Source organism: Cloeon dipterum, chromosome 3 (genome assembly GCF_949628265.1).
Source record: "Cloeon dipterum chromosome 3, ieCloDipt1.1, whole genome shotgun sequence".
NCBI classification, from domain to species: Eukaryota; Metazoa; Arthropoda; class Insecta; order Ephemeroptera; family Baetidae; genus Cloeon; species Cloeon dipterum.
In genome coordinates, this window is record NC_088788.1 from 24,573,580 (window position 1) to 24,592,679 (window position 19,100).

Sequence of the window (19,100 nt, forward strand, 5' to 3'; positions counted from 1 at the left end):
CCGCCGCCGGCTGGCAGCTTTTCTTGCCGACCAAGCTTTTTCCACAATGGATCTTTGCTCTGGTCCACGAGCAGGAGCAGGAGGACATACGGCGACCTTCGATTCCATGAATGGAGGCATACTTTTTATGCTCCATAAAATCCAATTGGGACCAAGTCTTACTTATTTAATGAGATAAATTGCGTCACCAAAATGACTGAATGCCTCAATATCAGCGAGAAAAATTGTATACATAAAAATTTCGTGCTATCCCACAGGTTGGTAAATAAAATTTCAATAATTCAAATATTGGGTTAAGTTTTATTGGAAACTCACTTTAAAATAGGCACTCTGGCTTGGAATTTCTTTTTCAAAAATGCTTTTTGAAAAAATGAGTCCAGTCGATCCATCAAAGCTTGACTCGTTAAAAATGCTGCAAAGTATGCAAATTTGCAAAACGATTTCACATGCATATTCATGATTGCCGCATATTTGCTATCAGATAATCAGCATCCATCATCAGATGGGCTAAACATCAAGGTCGATTAGATAGCGCTGGCAGAGCGTGTGATAACAGCACTTGGTGAGTGCGGGGACGGAAAAGTCGGAAGGGCCCCTCGCGCGGCCGTGGGCAATGTGTCCACTGGCCGAATTGATAAAATGTGAAAAACGCTGGGCGCGCTGGGAACAACGGTCAGCACGCAGGAAATAATAAACGGGCTCTAAGCTGTGATATTCCGGCTCATTGCGATGAGCGCACATGCATGCGAAATACATATTTTATACGCCACATGGGAAGAGACGAAAACGGCCGGCCGACTGGCAGCCCGAGAGCACAATTTATCTGCTCAAACAGCTCTGCAGTCATTGTCGCTTATTCGTATTCGTGGCTGCTGTGTTTTAACTGTTTGCGGCGTAATTTAAGCCCTGTGTCATATAATACTTTTTTATTCGCAACTTGTACAGTGGTTGAGTTTATGAGTATCACAATTATCGCTTTGTGGTTTTAACACTTGAACAAGAGGATAAATTTTCACCCGGTATCCCCAGAATATTTTATATTTGAAAAACTTGATTATCTTGAAAACGAAAAAAAGACATGCTAAGTTTTAGGTTTTTCCTATTATACAAAAAAATCGAGGCAGTTCAGTAAAGTGAATAAGGTTGGATAGAGCTTTTTCTATTAACAATTTCTATGTTGAAAGAAGGTACATTTTTATCCATATTAGCGCAGTGGACTTTTTTATTTTCCACTCTCAGTTTTGTGAGTTTTTTGAGTAACGTTATACGCAGGAGGAAAATTCATTAACTGTGTCCGCAATCGCCAGCCCACCAACAAAAGCCACTTGAAGAGTCATTGCCGACGAAAAAGTCTTAAAATGTTGCGCACGCGAGAGAAAAGAAACAGCAGGAGACGGATTTCAAGGGCGCAATTCATCTGCACCGCCAGCCCTTTGGAGCATTTGACCCACAACAGTTTTTGGCCCGCTTTGTGTGTTTTATGTTGACGAATATTATATTTTAGCGTGTCGCCTGCCATTCATAAAACGCGACTCTTTCTTGAATGCGAACTGATATTTTTTGGGCATTCAGCTGGCATGAGTGTTTGCCGAGGAAATGAGATAAAAAAGCAAAAAATTAAATCAGACACTGCGAAACCCGGTTTGACAATTTATATTTATTATAATTATTATTTTACCTCGCTCATGAGCGATGCATAAATATAATGGATATATTGAACCAATCAATTCTCATATCTATTGATTGCAACCAATGTAAATAAAGGTTAAAATTGGGTTTAAGATTTCTATATACCTATATTCAACTACATTATTCGTCATTTGAATAATCAAGTCAAACTTGAATATGTCCTTAAAAAATACCCGTCTGCGGCATCTTCAAGACAAGCTCAAGTGAATTATCATTTTTTTCCTCTTTTAAATTGTTAGTAAAATATGACAGAGAATTTACAATGTTCTTGAATTGACATTCATGCGCATTTGTGTAAAAATAAAAATGTCAGCGTGCGGTCATCGTTTGGTTCTGAATGGACACTACGTTATTAAAGAACTTTCGGTCCAATGTCTTTTTTATAGTCGCATTTTTATGGCGTGGTAGGCAATTTCACATTGGAGCGCGCACGCCGGCCAGCCCACGCGGTGAAAGGTTTGCCTGGTAATGTGTGTCGCCAAGTACTAATGATCACGTACAAAACGTGCCCCGTTGCCACAAATTCAGCGAATTCCGTCGCACGTGGAATTACATTTTCTGCGAATCGCTTCTTGACGAGAATTCTACGGGAGGATTGTTTTGCGCTGAAAATCAGCTCGAATTCAATTCTGGGAAAAGTAAAGCTTGCAAAGAATACCATCTGTTTACATTGCTCAAGAGAGAAATGTCGATGCAACTTGAGCGTATGCTACCACATTTTTAGGAAGTTCGGATTTGAATGTTGTTAGTCTTGGGTATACGGGATTAATCAATGCAGCGTGCATATGTTAACTGATTAAAAGTCCGCGACGATTGTGATGCACGTTTTCATTGATTGATGCCTTGAAATCGACACTTTTCGCGATAAATATTATTTGCCTCGCTCATACCATTATTTGTATTTATTTTTCATTCTTAATAAAAATATGTTGATTCGTTTATAACGGTTTATGGTATTTAAAATACTTCCCGTTGAATAATTGCGTTGAACTAGTTCTACCGAGAGAGGAGAGGTTGCTCCTCTCGCATGTAAAAAATTAATAGAGAGCACCTAAATTTTTAGTTCACGTTGTTACGACGCGATGTTGATACTGGCGCTACAAAAACTTTTATCACAAATATTAATTTACATATCACAAACCGGTATATTTATGGGATACTTATTGTTTTTCTAGATAAAAAATGCCATTTTGTATTAAAAAGTCTCATAGATTTTTATCTTGTTTAAGCTTCTTTTGGTGACAAATTTAAAAACAAAATCTAAAATACGCACTATTTTTAAAAATATTCTACCTCGATATTATTTAATTTTTCATTCTTGAATACCGAGGAGAATTAAACGCAATTTTGGTGCAGCTTGATTTACAGTATTTAAACTTCTATTCATTCAACACTTTTTAAAGTTATTACCAAGTTTAAGGTGTTGAATGAACTGGACACCATAAACAAACAACTCGAAAATTCCGTCTTAAGATACGTCCTCATTCCTCATCATGCATATTGCTGTAAAGGTTGAATCCAGGTTGAGCACGATTCTTTTTAATAATATCAGCGGTGCTGGGTCATCCTCCTCGTGCACCTATTGTTTGGCATGTTGGCCTCGATCCAAAAGCAGCTGGGTGAAATTTACGAAATTTACATGGTCTCGCGACACCAATTCTCGTCTCTTGGGCTTCTGTCAAAGCAGTGTATGCTGTTCTTGCAGCGGCACCCCCGACTCGCAAAAACTCTCTTCGCGCGAGGAAAAGTTCGGCACCGTTTTCCTCATCCTTGCAGTATGGGCAAAAAGGGCATACACCAAGGGCGCAATATTGCTGTCTGCAGGTTTTGCCGAGTGGAATAAAAATTGCAATAAACTAGTGTTTGCAACCGCGCGCTACCTTTTGTACACACTTCCTGCTAAAAACTTTGCCCATCCACGAAGAAAAAGTTTTCCGCCCGCATTTTGTTTATTCTAGCACCTATGCTTCTGCAGTTTGTCCCATTTGGAAACTAAGTCTAAATAAATAACAAAGCAGTTAGCAGTTAGCCGCTGCGAGGAGCTGCATTAAAATTTGAGCTTGTCATCACAAGGAGGTATTAGTTGGGCTGCTTGTTTGAGTTAACGACAGTTCTGGGCCTGCTCGGCAGTTTGCCTCCAAAAGTGGCCGAGGGAGCCTCCAGCATACTTTCTGGCATTAATATAAATTACTGCAGGTCCCCACGGACGACGTGGTGTCATAATTATTGGCACGTTTTCAGGGGGTCCTAAGAACGACGCCAAGGAAAAGCAGACACAATCTAGGTCGACGTGATGCCAAATATATGGGCTTTTGATTTGAATTATATCAAAGAGTGCATTTTTTTATTGCTTCTGAAATTTAAAAGTACATTAAAAAGGTACTTATCTTCAGTGTATGGAACAGTCGCAAACAATTTTAACTGCCTGATTATTACATATTGATTTGTATTTGAAAAAATGTATTAGTTTTAAGAGGCTGCTACATCCAAAACACTTTATTTTGAGCCTATTGTATAGCATCTGAGGAGTTGAGAATTTAAGACGATCGCCTTTTTAACTTCCTTTTGGAGCATTTTAAGTGCTGAAAAAACATTCTACTTGGTCTACTTGTAATCATTTTCTTTAAATTTTGCAATTTCGGCAGTTGTTCTCAAGATGAATATAGGCATCCTTATATAAAGTGCATTTTATCAACAGGTAAAATAACTCATTTATAAACTCCGTCCATAAACTCATTATGTACGGCGTATTTGGCAAAAATCCCTTGCAAAAAGTAAGCGAAAATCTGTTGAAAAGGCTCTAATCATATAAAATAGTCTTCTGCAGCGCAAATCTTGTCATAAATCTCCAAGTCGTCTTTAGGAAGCATTTTTATCCTATTATTCAAAATTTATTGAGAAGGGAAATAATTAAAATAAATTGAGATTTGCCTCATATTAAAGCATTGATCCTATGGAAACCCTTTCGCTAGTGGATTATTATGCGGGAGCTGCAGCCCAGAAATAACGAGAGCGTCATTCGATTCTCCAAGAAATTAGTTCCATTTATCAGGGAGAAACAATGGTGTCGCATCCCTGCCGAGACGGTTTCACGCTTTGACAGCAACACCCACTGAATCCGACCTTATTTCTTACTCGTGTTTAATTGAATGTCGTGAAACAGTCCAAGCGCGAGTAAGCCGGATAAATAATGCACCACGTTAAGCCACTTTGGAATTTGGGAAGTGTATCGGAAAGTTCCGGGGGTTAAATTAAGTAGCGATGAATTTTTGATCTATCGGTCGGCGGTTCGTGAGAGCCCTGCACGAGACAAGCATCGCGCCTTAATAATGCCGCAATTAGCGACGCCCGCCGCCAACTTCCCAGCAGCAGGCGGAGACAAAGAATCGAAAAAGAGTTGGTTGCCCGGCACACGAGATACAAAAGAGCTGAATCACCGGCCTGGTTGCATATATTTCGGGTCGGCCAGGACAAAAAGGTGGATGGTCGGTTGGCTGGTAAATATTTAAATATTTTGCCCGCTTGCATGGTCGATGCAAAAGGCACACACACACACAGAGAATAACACGTCAATTTATTTGCGGCAGTCGATCAAAGCGCAACGCAGACAACAATGGGCCGCCTTGGAAGCGAAAGGGAATACGAAATGTGCGCGCCGAGTGAAACATACACTTTTTGTGCGCCCGCCGCAGCTGGAATAATAGAGTGATTAATGAATATTTGATTAATATTTGTGACGGCTGCGTGATCAATTGCCTCATTATTTCGGATTCATCATGCATCAATCGCGAGAATTGATTGCCGCGCGAAAATAAGCAAGGGAAAATTGTGCAGCGCGCGCCGCGGGGGCTGTTTGTTAGCACTCATTTGAGTCGGTTATATATTGCGAGTCGGAGGTGACGGGCGGTCGGGCGGGTGGGCAGGAGGTGCCGAAGGGTGTGTTTAAAAAGAAGAAGAAGAAGAAGGAAAATAGAGCAGGGAGTCGACTGGTGAGTGAGTTGAGAGAGAGAGAGCCCTAGGTGCGGGATCGATAATATCATGTTTTCCTGCCGAGCCAGAGCGCGCGACTCTTGCACAATGAAACGCTGCTGGATGCTCAATTATACACACTCAGTCCGCCACCGCCGCCATCGCTCTTTCCTTATTCTTTCCTCCGCTTTGAACTGCATAATGGCCTTTGCTTATTAGTCGCAAACCGCCGAGCCGCGCGCGCGATCCGTCCTGCAGCAGCCCGAATTTGGGATTCAAATCAGCGCTGCTATCCATTTTTAACCCGTCCGCCCCGCCGCATCCGCACGAGCCGCTCCGCCGATGATGATCCTCGCGGGAAATTTTCCCTCGCTCGCGCCGCTTTTTTGCATTACTGCTCTCCCAACGATCGTCAACGCTGATTCCGATTTGCATTAGTACATGAATTTAATTTATAGATTTCCCTCTCGCTACTCGATACTAGTGTTATTCAGTTATCCAATATATTGTTAACCACTTCATCACCCGCGCATATAGATGGCAGTCAAAAAGCAATAAATTATTTCCCTAATAAAGTGCTTCGGTTTTATGGCCATCCACCAGTTGATGCTTTAAAATTTACCTCCGTGACACTTTAATTGGCATTTTATCGATGTTACAAAGGAAAAAAGTGAGTTGTAATTTTTTTGTTTGCAACAGTTTCTGTTTTGACCATCTGCTCTGCGCCAAATGCTATATAGTGTACCTTTCATTTCAAATGTAATTTAACTCAATTCAGTCTAATTCTATGTAAGATGGTAAATTCAAACATAAAACATGGATTTGTATGTATGTACTTACGAATCGGTGGGTAAATGTGCTGCAGATAATTGTGTTTACTTTCCGATAGAGTGCTTTTGCGAATGGGTGCCAAAATAATAACAAGCTTGTTCAGCTGTTTTGTTATTAAACAGCTTTTCCAGCTGCGCTTTATTTGATAGAATCAGCAATTAATCTTGGTTGCTTAGTATAATTATTTATCATGCGTAATCAACCTCAGAAATTACAGTTTTTAATTCAAATATTTTTTTGTAACCAACAAACGCTCTTACAGATAATTATATCAAAACACTTCTCTCCAAATGTTCTACATAATATTTCTCACTTTCCTCTGAGAGAACGAAACTGGTGTGGTGTAACAACAGTTTAACAGGGCTTTTTAAAACTCGCAACCTATTCTCTGGTCAATTGTTAAAATTCAGACTCTGCTCAATCACGACCAGCATGATCGGCCTCGTTAAGTCTGCGTGCAGGCGAAAAAAACGTTGTCAAGTATCACAATCTTATTCCAACAAAAATCGCACTTCGCAAAGATTCTTCGATCCTGTCGAAAATCGTGTGTGTGTATGTTTTTTTATTTAAAGCAAATATACTCTATTTGTCACAATCCAAATTCACCCAACTTATGCAAGTTGATTAATATTCGTGAGATTTACAATAGTATGTAGCAGCTGAGGTGGCGAGAAGAGCTGCTTCTCTGTTCGCCATTGACTCATCCAAAAGTACAAAAATATTACGTGTGTTCAATACTCTCAAGAAGTGATGTTTTACCTCGTTTTGGTTTCGTTCAAGCTCAATTAAAACTCTTGATTTTGGCTTGAAGGCGACGACAGATATTTAATATTACGGCTTCTCCGAGCACTTTTGGTTTGCGTGCGACTGATGACTGAGCTTGTTACAATAGATATCATACGATACAAAATCTAATAAATTGCGTATTATGTAAACTGCAAATTGATTCACAAATTCCTCGCGTATGGCACAATTTGACGTTATATTTCGACTTATCATATCGGCATATAATTCCCTCTTCGCATATCAAACCACTAACAACAGTTTTAAAATTTTTTCAATTACACAGGGGACTGTTTAAAGTGATTGCTGCGTGAATAAAAAATGAAAACGAAGTTGAAACAAGAGCAGAAAGAATTTGTGTGCATCATTAGCCAATCTCTCGATTTACAAGTTTCAAATTCATTTATTCATATTCACTTTGCGTGGTCTACCTGGCAAAAACTTTTGAAAAAAATGAAACACTTACTGTTAGATTAATATTTAAAAGAAATATAGCTGAGGAAGTGCCAGTGTACTGATAACTTCACTGAGTTTTAAATTGACGATAATATTTCGAGTCATTAGATATCATTCATTATGCTCTCTGTTAATTAAATCTCACTTCTGTTTTAAACGATGTTATTTCTAAACTAGCTTGAATTAAAAAAACTTTATCTCCAGGAAATTTTTAATGTGGAATTTATTTTCCATGGAGGTTTTTTTTACAATAGCTAATTTAAAAAATGCATTGTCATCTTCTAAAATACCCTGTAAAACTGAAATCAGATTGACATGCATTATTCCGCGATTAACGCTGTCGTTGAACAATTAGCCGAGCGTGCCGGATCACAGCGTTAATTCGGGTTAACTGCATTGGGAAGGTGGCGAGTGAGGGAGAGAGATTGAAACTGAGTTTGCGGCGTGCGCGAAAATGCAATTTAGCAGGCGAGATGGCTCAGCAACGACCACCAAAGGCGGCCAAGGCAACGGGGCACGGATGCTGCTTGTGCTCGACAAAAGTACATGGCTTGCCCACCGCTAACTCGACGGCTGCATAATTAATGCATCCGACAGACCCACGGCGGTTCGCCCTCTCACTCAGGCACATGAATACATACATACACATGCAACGCGTGTGAGTTTTGTTTGTTTGAAGCTATGTCCGAGTGTATGCCCTTGCCCACGTTCCGCCCCCAGCTGGCCACAGCAACCTCGAAATTGTCGCGAAACCAATGCGACTCGAGGCCGAGCCGCACCAATTTCCAGACACCACACTCTCTGCTGCTGAATCCGCAAGATTTGTTGGGTGTCGGTGTTGAGGGTAAAAGGGTTTTGCCGAACAATGCTGCTTCTATAATGGAAACTCCGCTTCAAATTTTCCAGGAGGTGAATATTTATAGTTTTAAAAATCCAGAAGTGAAATATTTATTTATTCTAAATTACTGGAAAGCAAAATTTAAATGAATTCATCGCAGAAAATATATACTAAATTGAGCAAGAATTGTAGAAAACTGTTTTTATTTAGTTTAATGACTGCAATATTTTTTATTGCCACCATTAATTACAAATAATTTAAAAAACTAATAACGAGATCAAATTGTTTCTAATTCATGTTTAGTTGATTGTTCATGACTGAAATATTACAGTCCAATTAAAAATTTTAAAACAAATATTAAACTTTTGAAATATCTCTTCTTAGCAAAAAGATAATCATTTCGATTTTGTCGAACGAAAAGAGGTATTCAACAGTCTCCTTTATAGGCAGATAAAGCAGTGAAAAATCAGACAAGAACATGAAATCGAATCAGAATAAGAGACTCCGTTACCAAAAGGTCATAAATTAGTCTGTTAGCGCAGCACAAGCTGCAGATAAAACACAGCACGAGCACGAAAATAAAAATTAAACTATTCAACATGCAGAATATTCGAGTTGACTGTGGCCAGTTAACTATGCTTTGTGATCTAAATATTGTCCAGCTTGTTGTTTCTCATTGTCCCTTGCGAGTTGGACATGATGATACACACACGAAAGCTAAAACGACGAATTTTATTCCTCCCATGGTCGATGGAAAAGCGGCGCGTAAAAATATTCGCGAGCGAATAATGACCGCGACCCACGTCCATGGACAAAATGCGCCGTTCGTGTATTTCACGGCACACCCCAGCCCTTTCAGCATTTGCATACTTTTCCGATTTAGTAGGGCAGTTGGCCAAAAGGTGTTTTCAATGGAAATGGTGATGATATAATTGTTATGCAAATGCGAGTGGCTGCAGTTTTGTTTTTCCATTCATTTATGGTGGGTGTGTAAATATTCCAGTTCATTATACAAACAGCGTCATAGACGATTACATTGAGTTACCATTCATATGATAAACAGTTCTAATAATTACCTGTCTAACGCATTATCATATTTTCAACAGCGAGTGAGCATTTCAGTTTATTACATCCTAGCAACAATTCTCGCGTTTGTCAAACACAGCAATCACACAAATCGCGGCTGATTTTTGCTTGTATGTGTGTTTTCCATTCCGTTATTGCACTTAGTGAAAAGTTTTTCAAGAAAGACTCAAATCTCTAAGGCGATACAACCCAAATTGTTTTGAAATAGTGCATTAATTACCATTCGCACAAATGCGAATGCGTTTTTACTGAAGCAACATTAAAAAACTAAAAGCAGTACAAATCAGAGATGTTTATTAAAGAGAGTGCAAAGTATTTATCAATGCGCCTAATTAAATTTTATATTGTCCTCAAGCGTTTTATGCAACCTATTTATAATGATAATATTCTCTATCTAAATATATTTTCACGAGTCTACTGAAGAACAACGTGTATACAGAAAGCATTGCAATGATCAGTGAATGCTATAGAAAAAATGTCTAAGCCTACGCCGGAAGCACTCTACTCTGAATTACTCTACGCTAACATGCTCATAGAATAATTTTCAGTTTTTACTCAAGACTTACCGTTTGTATATATATGTGTGTATGTATTTTACAATCAGCGATGTTGCTCACAAATCGTTCACGGCTTTACTTTTTTAAAAATCTCGCACGCTTTTCAAGGAATAAGGCAAATTTCGGCATCCGAGCGCCGCTTCATCTCTTTCAAAATTTCTCGAAATAGCACCTAAGAACGAGTTCAACTCACAGCAACTGTCAAACACCATGTGACAAAGGCAGCTCAGAGTTCGCTGCTGCACGTTGAGCGAGCCAGGTGACTGTCCATGGTGTCGTCCCTTTGTCAGAGCGGCCTGATCGAACTCGATATTGTCAGCTCTTCGTCGTCGTCACCCCGAGGAGTGATCGTCTCCACCCGCGATATCGTTATGTCACTGCAACAAAAACCAATAACTTTTTTATATTTTTTTTTTTTACAATTCAGAAACAGCGCCATATTTTGATGCAGTTAGCAGTAAATATAAACAGAGGAATTTATTATTAATATAGCTATATAGCCATCCTAAGTAAATCCACGAGTTGAGCTATTTCGGGAATTTAAATTTCAGTAAATGCGCGGACAGAAATAGAGAAGCTTCGATTTTTGTACCGCTGTGTAATACAAATAAAGGAAATTAAATTAAAGTACCTGATTATTTATAGACAAGGACGGATTTTCATGGATATCATCCCGTGTGAGATTTTAGAAGAAGGCTACCCTCAAGCTGACCGCAATCAAAAAATAAATCAATTGTTACATTTTTTTTTTTTATTATTTTTTTTTTTGAAAAGTTGGTCTTCTGTTTTCTGTATCCAAGGCAGTATCAGAATTTAGTAAAATTAATATGCGTCGGAGGTTCAGTTCACATTCTTCATTTTTAGACAGTCATTCAGGTATAAAAAATCCTTTCGTACCTGGGCTCACCGTATCAGCAGACCCATAACCGGTGCGTATACCAACTCATGAAACCCTGAAAATCCGTCCCTATGCTGGAATAAATAACATATTGCGGTATAGTTTAATGTTCTACACAGGAGACAGCTCATTTTTGCAGTCTTCTCTCATATCAGCATGTTAACTAATAATGGCATTGCGTTGCGTAGATAAAAATGTCTATCGTTGACTTAAAATCCCAAGTCTCATAATTATAAAAGCGCTCACGTTGCTCCTTATTCTTTTAAAGCGGCATCTACAGAAAATGTGGGGTTTCCACCGTTTTATTGAGAGCATTAGAGCTAAGCTGTAAGTTTAAGCCATTTAAGCGAAACTTTTCAGAAGAACAAGCTTACATCAGCGAGCTACGAACATTTTTATTTAGCAGCTCACCCGGTTTGAACGTTAACCTTGTTGACACAAATTGACACGTTTGCGCTTTTATCTTTTAAAATAAGCACACCTGATGCATCAAAGAGATATTTAAGATGGTTTGAATTTTAATCGCCCTCCTTTGCTGACTTACCTTGGATTTGAAACAAGCTTATTGCGAGGCCTCTTATTAGGTGCGGTGCTTTTTCTAGAGCAACGGCAGTCGCAGTGGAGCACACACAGGCCGATCGAGGCCACCGTGGTCACTGCGAACGGCACTAGGAAGTAATGGAGGATAGTGTCCACGTGCTCCTCGCGGTTGTAACTGAAGTCAAAAACAACGAAAAGTAATTTAAAATGTCATCTCACCATGCACTCAAACTCAGGTACAACTATGTGAGCAAAAATTCATACCTGGGCATCACTAGTGACGCGTTCCTGCGCGAGTAGTGGCAATCAAACTTGGCACCTTCCCTGGCGTATAGATCCCAGAACCGTGAGCACTGCACTTCGGGCGGGTAGCCACAGCCTTTGATGTTCACCAGCAGGGTGGCTTCCACCTGCAACTCAAACACCAGTTCAAAAATACACAGTTGAGAAAGTCAAATTCAGCGCGTGTCAAAAGTGAAACTCAAAGGCGAGCGTAATTGCATTCCTCGCATTCAAGCTTGTGGCCATGCAAACAGACCTTTCTTTTAGTTACGTGCGGTTTTTCCTGTTGGTGTGCAAATTCCTTTTTAAGATTTGTTACGGTCTTGATTTAGCACCCATAAGTTTACGTTTTGTGAGAGCCATAAGCGTTAAGTAACTTCTTAAGTTCGAGAGCGTGTTGTTTAATTTTTCTCATAGAATTTTCACTAATTAGCCAACCACCTATAATTAATTTTGCACACAGAGTAGAGTCATTAAGTTTAAGTTAATTCAATTTTTTTATAAAGAGCATTGCAATTCTGACAATGTTGTGAATTCATCTAATGATTATGGTGAATTGCCTGTATACACTTAAATAAGTTCAAACGCGTGTGCTGGATTGTGTGCTTACTTTTTGAACCCGAAAATATAAACTGAGCGGCGCCTTTAATCTCGTGGTTGCGTCGGCTTGTATAATGGAATGTGAAATAATATTCGCTGGAGAGCGGCTTTTTAGACTTTTTGATGAGAGACGAGGCCAGAGTTTTATTCGCTTTGAACGACGCTGCGTGTATGCCGGCAGCGAAACGAAACTCTCGTATAGGAAGGAGTGCCCTTTGAAAAACCGTATTACGCACAAAGTTGGATTTTCGCGACGGCACGCACAAGCGTACAAAAGTGCGAACGCGCAATAAAAGGCGAGTGAAATATAACCGCGTACACAGGAGAGGCAAATTGTTGAAGCCGGAGGAAATCTGGCTGTCAGAAGAATGCGAATCTGCCTGCCAAGGATCCCTTTTTCTCTGAGAGCGCGGCGGCGGCGGCAGCAGCTCTCTCTCATTGTGCGCGGGCGAGCGAGATGAAACTCTGCAGCCACAATAATAGCGAGAGCGACGCAATATTACAACAATCCATCTGACAGCGGGCAATTTCGCGACGCGCAGCTAATTTTACCCTGCGCTCAAGGAATCGAGAGACAGAATAAGAAAGTCTGCGCTGGCAGAACGGAATTCACTGCATTGATAAATCAATAGGCTCTCCAGCTAATGAGCTTCTTTTCGACTCGCCCTGCCGCGCCGAGCTATGAATTTAATAATTTATCTGCGAAGCCAATTACATTACACAAGGACGAGCTGGCGTGCGTTCTGCCACGCCAGCATCTTGTGATGTTGCTCACTGCCGGCTGGATTAATTCAAAAGTTCCTCTTCTTTCGGCCTGCTGTTTCTAGGAAATTGCGCAAACGTAATTCACCGCCAAACTCAGCGCCGACTTTTGCCGCGAGCGAAAGAGCTTTTTCTTTACCCTCTCAGCGAAGCACGTGTCTCCCTTACCCCTATGTGTGTTTTCGTCTGTGCGAATTAGAGTACATAAAGTGCTTTGCGAATTCGCAACTCTTCTACTGTCTCCACTGAGAGGCTAAACCTCGCGAGAGTGCACGCATTGCAGCAAGCTGCTCAAATTTTGTAAATGTGTGCCTGCCGACTGTTTGACAGAAGATTACACACAAAGAGAGAACCAACAAATCTTTGGAGAATACACCGTTCTAGCTAAATAAATAAAATAAAATGTAAAATTATGAGATAATCCTCAGTTTCTCGACACTTGCTCAACAAAGAAAAACTACAACTTTCAAGGTCAGTTTAGGAGAAACGTGTAATGACATCAATACTTAGCAAAGGAGCAATTTAAATTTAAACTTTTTTCACCTAACTTAAAAATAGACTTAAATGCAATTTATATTGGAGGATGAATATACTATAGATTTACTTATTTTTTTATAGCTCTAAATATAATGTTGTTAATATTTTCAGTGTAATGGTATTTCGAGAAGAGAAATTTCAAAATATAATAATTATTATGCATCACATGTTTCCAAACCATTTAAATATTAAGAAAAAGAACTTCAAATTTCAATCAATTTTCTATGCTTTTACCATTTCATTTTGTTTTTCAAGTCCTGATAAAACCTAACCACGAGGTAAATTGGCAAAATCCTTTTCTGCACAAATTGGCAAATTAGAAAACGAGCTACAACAAATAAATATGCTATCCATCTTGCACAAATTTGCAAGAAGTGTTTTGTAAATAGCTATAAAATGAAGCAATTAATGCCCAAATTAGTGCCCAAATTTTTTATTTCCTAATTTTATAAACTTCGAACATTAAAATTTAGCTGCACTCAACGTTGACTTTATACTTTAACCTAAAAAGAACGGAATTCTCTGACGCACACTAAACACAACCAAATGTTTCTATGGTAATGACCGAAATTAACACCAATATGACAAAATGAAAACCTAACAAGAAAAATGGAGTAGATATAACTATTGTGTTGCGTACTTTTCGCACCTTTGCTTCATGCAGAAACGCAAGTTATGATTGCATTTTTTAGTTTCCTCGAGGAAAACCTGTTGTTTGTTGATTTTCAAGCCATTACGTAAAGAGCTTTGTGACATGTGATTGTTGTTGCTGCCGCCGTACCATAGTCGGATTTTTGGAATGGGCCGCGTGCGTGATTTGTGGCGGCTGGTAATTTATTATCCTTTGCATGAGCGTGCGCGTGTCTCTCTGTCCCACAAATGCGTCTGCGTTAATTACTCGCTTGGGCTTATCAGCTGATCTTTCTGGCGGAGCCAGATTGACTTCATTCTGCCACGCACGCCCGTGTACTTCTAAAGACGAGACAGCCTCGTTAAATATAATCTTGATGGTAGGGAAAAGGATGTAATTCTTAGATTGACTGAATTTGAGTGCACTCTGCATTCTAGATTTTTATGCACAATTTTAGCAACCGCACAAGTATAATCATTTAAAGGGGGCATTTAAATAAATTCGTGTAAGAAACGAATATTCTGACTAGCTCAATAATTTAATTGCTCAATTATATTTTAATATTAGAACATTCCCAGTTTCATTCTTTCCTTTAAAAATTGTCATATAAAAATTGATGAAGCCTAGATGTTTGAAATCTAAAAAACAAATAATATATTCTTGAAAATTAGGAGGTTCACATTTTTTTTTAATCGTAATTCTCCCCCAAGCGTTCAATTCCATCTCAGCAATTTTAAACTATTGGATTCTTTGCATCTCCGCCGGGTTTTTTTCGCACGGGACAATATTATTGTCCCCGATGGGCAAACGTGTGCCTCAGGAAGTGTTTTTACGACGCACTAAAGATTTGTTTGGGTGTAAAAGCTGTGCTTTCGTGTTTCAGGCATCATCGCTCACATACAGTTACGGGCCCAGCATTTGCATTACACAGCACAAGTATACACACACGCGAAAAACACACATTCATAAAACCGCCGCGGGATCACCCCAGAGGTGTTATTCCCATAAAACGCCCGGCAAGCCAAAACGTCAACAGACGGAAAACTGTGACACGGTTCACGCATTTCGACCGCGCGCGACAAGCAAATATTATTTTTTTACTGAGCACGCGACAAAGTGCACAAAATTTGTTAGCTTAATATGCTTGCGTCAACCAAGCCACGTTTATATGGATATCAGTTCATAACGTCAACTTTTTTAATCTAGTTGTAATGCTCTGAAGGCTGAACAGTTAAAGACCATTTCGTTTAGTTAATTGAAAGTTTCCTGTATCGAAAAAGCTAAAATAATCTAATTTAAATTATGCTGGCATTAAATTATCCTGAGATACTAAGTATTTTTTTCATTTTAGTCACAAAAAGCTGGCCCTGCAGTCTGCATCTGCATCATGGCGACCTCCTAGATCAATGAAACTGTATAGAGAATTGAGTTAATGCCTAAAATGATGTCTCGGTTTATTTATTGTGATGTCAAAGCTCTCACTAATGGAATGTAGAGAGGTTAATAACTGCACTGATTCAGAGTAAAAACATAATATGCTAATTTAGATTTAAAACATTGGCAAATTTCGTGACAAATATTTTTAAATTTACTTTTGATATTAAAATTTGTTTCATGCACCAAATGTTTACCACTAAACTAAGATGAGTCAATGCCCGAAAAAATAAGTAAACCTCAAATTATATAGATTTATTGCTAGATGATTGTATTTCATTATTTAAAAAGCTAAATAAAATACAATACACCATTGCTATAAAATAGGAATCGGTTTAAACTGTACAGCCTGCGTAATATATCTAAATCAACTCTAAAGAAGCCTCCCTTATTGTGCTTTTTTAAACAATTTTCCGGAGACTAGTTAATTTTCGATTTCTGTAGCTTATATTAAAACTTTTTACCCGTAATTAATAACTTGGAATTTTTCCGAATGAGATAAACGAAAAAATGTTTATTAAAACTAGATTTTTCCAAAAATGTGTAGTGCATATTAGTATTTGAACTGTTTCTAAAAGTTTTTTCTCGACTTGCAATGTCAAAAAGCTAAAAACAATTTCTTGAAATTTCAAATATTGAATCGTAGTGAGGTGCCTAGATCAAAATCCTACTAACCTTTAAATAGTAGGCGGAAAAGAGGGAAAATAAAAGAGTGAATGAATCCATTTAAAGTACGTGCCCCCGTCAACTTACAAATAATATATACAAGAAAGTCCCAGAATGCCCTTTTTTAAGCACTTTCAACTGAGAAAAAATATGGACGGCCGAGAATACTCACCCTAAGTTGGTCACTGTGATTTTGGTTCGGGGTGTAGAAGACGGAGACGTGGGTGCACCTGTAGAGGTCCGACGTGCAGCCCTCGCGACACGAGCTCCACGAGCAGTTGCCGATGCCAGCCAGGTACTCGACCTGCGAGGTCTCGCAGGTGACTGGCTCAGGGTCGAAGTCTGACATGAGTGTGGAGACGGCGGGGTCGACGTACAGCGGCACCAGAAACAAGAGCGCCGCGAATCCGCCGCTCACAGTCATGGCCAGGGCCGAGGTCACGTAAAACTTGAGCCGCTTCAGGCAGACGTGACCCGCCCCCGGGGGCGGCGGCAGCGCCTCGGGGGCTTTGCGGGCCCGATCAAGCAGTAGCTCTGAACTGCTTCCGTGCATTATTCGCGCCGGTGCATCCTTCTGCGATGAAAAGTACAGGTCAGTGTCACCATGCCCTATTATGTAAAAACATCAAGAGTACATTTAAAATTAATCTTTAAGGTGTACGACTGCGTTTTGTTATTGAATTATATTTATTTCAAGAGCTAATCATTGTTTTGTTTGAGCTCAATCAATAAAATCCATTAAGATAATGCACGCAGAATACTTCAGATAAATTAGCAACGTAGATGATTACTTTGTTGATCAATTTGCAACTGAAGAAGTATTGATTCAGGCACATGACGCAACAGGAAAATGCTTTTTAAATTATTTTCAAAAGGAAAAAAGTTCACTTAGATAAATTTGATTTGTTAATTCAAATTCGCATTGATGTTTCTAATTGACACTAAATTTATGTTTCATTATTCAAGTAATAGAACAAATTGTTTGAGCCATGTCCGATACAGTCCAAGTAGTTTTTCTTCATTATACAATAATATTAACTTAATCTAAACTTAATTTCTTTACATCGGACAAAATAAAAATCATTTCCAAATTCATCAGCGTAAATTGCAAATTTAAAGAAAATAGCACACGCAAAATAGCCCCATTTAACAATATTAACAAAATAACAAAATTACCCAAGTTAAATGCGAAAACTTAAATAGTTTATTGCATTTCGCAAATCTTTCAAACCAGTCGTAAAAATTAGATACAATGCCATGCAATAGAGGAATGCAACTTTGCAAAAGAAAAGAAAAAATGTTGGTACGTACCTAAAGAATAAGTTGACGGGGTGGTCAACGCGGCATGCACATTGGGGGCAGCCAGAGCGGGGGTGGCGAATGGCGGGGCATGGCCTGGGGGCTGCGCGGGCTGGCGAGACCCGTCCTCGACTAAGCCGTCGGGCCGGTCTGTCTGCCTTTTTAAGGGCGGACGAATGAGGGCGCTGCAAAGTGGGTGTCGCGCACCATCCCCTCCCCCGCGGCCGACGGGGGTGGATGGCCTGACGGCGGGGGTGGCGTCGCGGCTTTTTCGCACAAGGTGCAAAGTGCTCGTCGCTCAGGCTCGGGAAGAAGTGAGCCGAGAGCTTGTTCCGCCCGTAAAGACGCAAAGAATGATGACGAGGAAAAGATTTCTGCTTTGACTTTTTCTCACACGCACGTCGCCATACCCCTTTGTTGGAAACAAAGCGCTGCCTTGGAAGTTTTAATTCGCCAATAAAGCGCTCAAGCGCGACCAACACCGGCGAGAAATTCAGATTTGGGAATAAGTCACGTTTACGTATTGCCCAACGAGACAAATTTTTAGCTAACCGTCTTTTGGCAGTAACAATGCGCAAAAGTTTTTCAAATTAATCTAGACAAACCCATTCCTACAAACAAAAAGTTGGCAAAGGCACCAGAAGCTTCATGAGTTTTAAGAAATCAATGAAATTTTAATTTGTCCGGAGATGAAAGTTCATACGCTTCACTAATTCCAAGGCAAATTTTACGTTTTGCTCAAAATAGAAATTCAGCTACAAAAGTGGCGTGAATTTAAAATATAATGTACGCTTCTTTTCCACATTACATCAAAACATACTTCCTTGTCTACGGGGTTTGGAAGCTTATCTTTTCTTCTTTAACCAAACATTGCCTTCAATAACGCAATTGAACGAATGGTGAAAATGTCATCAGTCATTTGGAACTTATGTTGAGTTTAATTTATAATCCACTGCGTGCTTGCTGTAACTTCACACTGGATGAAAAATCTTTCCTTCGTAATGGGATGTTGCTATTTTCACAAAGCCGATTAGGAATTTTATTGGAAAATGGAAAAATGTCCTTTTTCAATTTGCACAAGAACCAAAATTATCTCATAAAGATCATAAAATGAAGTTTTTCTGGCTATATTGGTTTATTACGTACATTTTTTATAATTAATAAAAAATAGCGTAAATTGTCTGGCGACTATGCAGAATTTGAATCCTTCCCAGCAATATATACAAAATTGTGTAGAATTTA

General features: G+C 39.3%; 1 protein-coding gene across 2 annotated transcripts; it reads right to left on the bottom strand.

Annotated features, from left to right (window-relative positions):
• Window positions 1-6,569: 6,569 nt before the first annotated feature.
• On the bottom strand, window positions 6,570-18,017 carry Teh1 (tipE homolog 1). Of its 2 annotated transcripts, none has more exons than XM_065484530.1 (5): window positions 17,871-18,017; window positions 16,732-17,133; window positions 11,912-12,057; window positions 11,652-11,822; window positions 6,570-10,586 (listed from the first exon to the last, which is right to left on the bottom strand). In XM_065484530.1, the coding sequence occupies exons 2-5, from the start codon at window positions 17,110-17,112 to the stop codon at window positions 10,496-10,498; spliced, it is 789 nt and encodes a 262-aa protein (XP_065340602.1). In that variant the 5' UTR covers window positions 17,113-17,133; window positions 17,871-18,017; the 3' UTR covers window positions 6,570-10,495. The 2 variants fall into 2 exon arrangements, with proteins under 2 accessions (XP_065340602.1, XP_065340601.1); XM_065484529.1 differs by having other exon boundaries at window positions 16,732-17,168.
• Window positions 18,018-19,100: the final 1,083 nt, after the last annotated feature.

Bases quoted from the DNA above. Each gene is read 5' to 3' on its own strand.
- Teh1 (XM_065484530.1), bottom strand. From the start codon at position 17,112: ATGCACGGAAGCAGTTCAGAGCTACTGCTTGATCGGGCCCGCAAAGCC. The intron at 11,823-11,911 runs GTATGAATTTTT...TTTTGACTTCAG, and splicing joins GCGTCACTAGTGATGCCCAG to TTACAACCGCGAGGAGCACG. The intron at 10,587-11,651 runs GTAAGTCAGCAA...TTTTTGTTGCAG, and splicing joins AAGCTTGTTTCAAATCCAAG to TGACATAACGATATCGCGGG.